General features: G+C 46.3%; 1 protein-coding gene across 1 annotated transcript in view; it reads right to left on the bottom strand.

The window, feature by feature from the left end:
* Window positions 1-3,775, bottom strand: part of LOC101996989 (O-acyltransferase like protein) — a 34,281-nt gene that overhangs the window by 16,591 nt on the left and 13,915 nt on the right. The window contains exons 6-7 of the mRNA XM_005356395.2: window positions 1,523-1,702; window positions 677-779 (exon numbers count right to left, since the gene is read on the bottom strand). Of these exons, the coding sequence (XP_005356452.1) occupies window positions 677-779; window positions 1,523-1,702 (283 nt within the window). The remainder of the gene's footprint in view (window positions 1-676; window positions 780-1,522; window positions 1,703-3,775) is intronic.

Raw genomic sequence — 3,775 nt, 5'->3', positions numbered from 1 at the left:
AAAAAAAAAAAAAAAAAAAAAGTTACAAAGTTAGGAAAGATTAGGAAATTTTAGGTTGATAATTTAAGAGAGTGTAACTCTGTGAGCCCTCACACTGCTTTGTTATGGTTTTCCTTCACATTTTGCTGGAGTGAGAACCTGAAATTTTAGTATGAATCTACACCACTTTCTAGAGCTTGAGAATGACCAAAATGAATGATTTTAACAAACAAAATTGACTTGTGTGGCCAACCGAGACATCTCAGCAGAGTATAATGTGCCTGCTGCCAAGCCTGATGACCTGAGTTCAAACCCCGGAACCCACATGGTGATAAAAAAAAACTAAGTCCTGCAAGCTGTCTTCTGACCAGCAAACATGTCACAATACACATACACCAATGTAATACATAAAACACACACATGCACACAAATAAATAAAATGTAATAAAAATATTTTTCAAATTCAATTAAAAAAAACATTTTTCTGCATCATATTAACTCAGCTACCAAACCGAAGATACTGCAAAGAGTAGCTGTGAACACAGCACTCTCTAGACAGAAAGAACAGTCAAGTCCCAGGTGAGTTAATGTGTGCCAATTGCCTTTCTTCAGGAAAGCGAGGCTGGCAGCCCTCCCCGCCACACCTACACATCCCTTAACAAGCATAGCAGCAGCGACTACATGTCAACCCCATCACCTGATCAGGAAAAACGTATCCACCCCGAGATAGAAGGGGCCACTCCGAGAGTAGAGGTACAGCGGGTTTACAGGCACTGTGGCTTTCCATTCGAGCACATTATCTGTAACAAATGCAAAGAAAAGCAATGTCTTTTAGTTCAGCTGAAGAAAACAGGAGGACTTCACACTGAGAAAAAGCAAGAGGCACACTTGCGACTTCTGTTTGCGCTGGAGAGCTGTAAGAACAACGTCAGCGGTGAACTTACAGCGGGAGTGACGGTGGTGACTGAGGCCCCTATGGCTCAGGCTGTGTGCTCCCTTTGTGCTCCCACGGTGCCCGCAGCCCTCTGGGACTCTCTCAGAGTTAAGACAGGTGCCCATCACCCCAAAGGCTCCCTGTAACTGCCCTCATGGCCTTGCCTCTAGTTCTGATCCACCTGCTTGATCCCCTGCGAGGAGATGACCTTTGCTACTGAGTGATGGACATTGAATTGTGGATGAGGGATACAGGGTGTGGCAATGTCCAGAAACGATGATTTACCACGTTTGGTTGTACTTGCCTAGTCTTCAGTAATGGGGGGAAGCTACTTCCTGTCTTACGTAGTAAGCAGAGGGAGCACACAATGACCAAACATCACTGGGTGCCTGATTTCTGCCTAGGGAAGTGGTAGTGATTGCAGCCCTGGGAAAGTTGGCATAGGAGGTCACATGCCTTGGCACGTCTCAGTGTGTCTCTAGAACAGAAGGAAGGTTGGCTGTTCCTGAGACAGCGTCAGGCTCCCTGACCCATGGATGCTGCTAGCCAACATAGAAGGGGCTCTCTTTCCCCATGGATGCTGGAAAGAATCCAGTCAGCTCCCCATACCCAAAGAGAGCCAAGCAGTCATCTGACTGGTGTGTCCTGAGACAATCCAGAGGAGACTCAGGACTCGGATCCCATTCAGTGTCTGGCAGGTGCCTCCTGGCAGCTCTGGAGTACAGATGGCCGGAATGTTCTTTTGCCAAGAAAAGCACTGTAAAGCTCCATCCACGACTCCTAGAAACCCTGAGCAAGAATAGAGTTATTACTAGCCCTCATGAAAGCCAGACCCATCCACACATCACCCTAAAGTGAACCAAAACTTATGCAGAGACCTCAGACTTTGGCTCAAAACCTGGAGTGCTCAACTCAGGTTTCCACGGTCCTATCTCTGGGCCCTCATACCTGTCCTTTGGACCTTGATTCTCCCTACCAGTCTTGACCCGACAGTGGTGTTCCAGGATGCCTTGTCTTGCCCAAGTTCAGGTACCAGGAAGGCCAATCCCTGCCCCCAGGCCTGCTTTACCAAGATCAGGAGAAAGAGAGACATCTGTGAGAGCACTGGGCCCAGAGAACCAGATTTCACTTGAAACACCATCCTGATGCTGTCCCAAGGACTCTCACTTGGTACTACTGTCTCCAGCATCGGTCAGGTACAAGCATTAGAATAGAAGAGTCGGTTTGTCAATTAAGGTTGCCCCTTAGCCGGGCGATGGTGGCGCACGCCTTTAATCCCAGTACTCGGGAGGCAGAGGCAGGCGGATCTCTGTGAGTTCGAGGCCAGTCTGGTCTAGAAGAGCTAGTTCCAGGACAGGAACCAAAAAGCTACGGAGAAACCCTGTCTCGAAAATAAAAAAAAAAAAAAAGGTTGCCCGTTAAAGTTACATCTTCCTGGTTCTAAGTCTGCAGCCTTGTAACCCACGGCAACTTCCCTGCACTGCAGTTTCCACAGCTAGAAACCAAGAGTCGAGGTAGATCTTGTAATCATAGGCTATCATGAATAATAAATGAGAAAATGCTTACAAGTCACTCTGAATAGAGACCACCCAATAAGTCACTCTGAATAGAGACTACCCAGTAATAAGCATTTACAAGATCATCTTTACAGTTATCAGTATTTGTCACAAGGACAACTACACTTGACTACTTAACTTATATCCTGGGTTGTTGGGGTGGTAGTGGTTGTTATCTTTGTTTTTGATGTTGTTTGAGTCAAGAGTCTATTATACAGCCCAGGCTGGCCTTGAACTTATGGCAGGCCTCCTGTGTCCAACTCCCAAGTGCTGGGATGCTAGTTATACACAGTGTATATGGATACACACACTATATGTAATCTAACCCAAGAGCCAATCGAATGAATGGAATTGGGACACAAGACTCTCCCAAATCCAAGTCATCCCTGAGAGACTCGTGTTCTCCTGGGCAAAGCTGAAACACTAAGGTTGCAAATATGCCCTTATCGAATTAGAATGTATTCACAAACGAAGGCCAGCTTACGGCCACATGCTCGCAATCTAAGTCAGTTGTCTTGCGTTGAATTTCCTGGCATCTTGAGATTCTGGCAGACAATCTCGGTTTCCCTAGGATGGTCTCCCTGCTGCAGGCATTGCACCCACCCTTTCATTCACAGAAATTGGGCTCCCCAAGCATCCCTTGGCAGTCAGCACCATGAGCAGCATTGCTCAGCATCTGATGTCAGCTGGCTCCTCCCCGAGATTCCTGTGATGAAAGGCAGGACCAGAGCTCTCCGCCAAATTCTCCAACTTCCTGAGTCACATTGCCTCATATATAGAATAAATGTAATTTTGAGGAGTGTTATGAAGATTCCAAAGCAACATCTCTGGCTCAGAGCTAACCTTGGCAAGCAAGCACTCTGTGTTCTTTAGTATTATTTTTCCATCTAAATTCTATTTTGAGTGAATGGAACCATCAGTGCTTTATAGACTCTTCTGAAAAGAGAGAGCCTCTTGGAGTCCTGTTTTGCTCATTTAGGAATAGAAAGAATTATAAACTATAGAGACTAGGGTGGATAGAGGCCATTGCTGGGCTAAACAGTTTATGTGGTTATCGACTCTCAAAGTGAGGGGGGATCCTGGACCAGTGGCTTCAGTATCACCAGGGAATCTGTTAGAAATGTTCAACCCCAGACTCTGAGCAACCCTGCAGAAACACAGTCCTCAGGACTAGTGCCTAGCATCTGACCCCTTGCAGGGGATTCTGATGTGGTCAAAACTCAAGAACTACCAGCCACACACAGAAGGAAATGAAACTAATATATTCTCTCTCTCTCTCTCTCTCTCTCTCTCTCTCTCTCTCTCT

Source organism: Microtus ochrogaster, chromosome 18 (assembly GCF_000317375.1).
Source record: "Microtus ochrogaster isolate Prairie Vole_2 chromosome 18, MicOch1.0, whole genome shotgun sequence".
NCBI classification, from domain to species: Eukaryota; Metazoa; Chordata; class Mammalia; order Rodentia; family Cricetidae; genus Microtus; species Microtus ochrogaster.
Note: the sequence above shows the minus strand (reverse complement) of the source record. Positions and strands in the feature narration are given on the sequence as shown.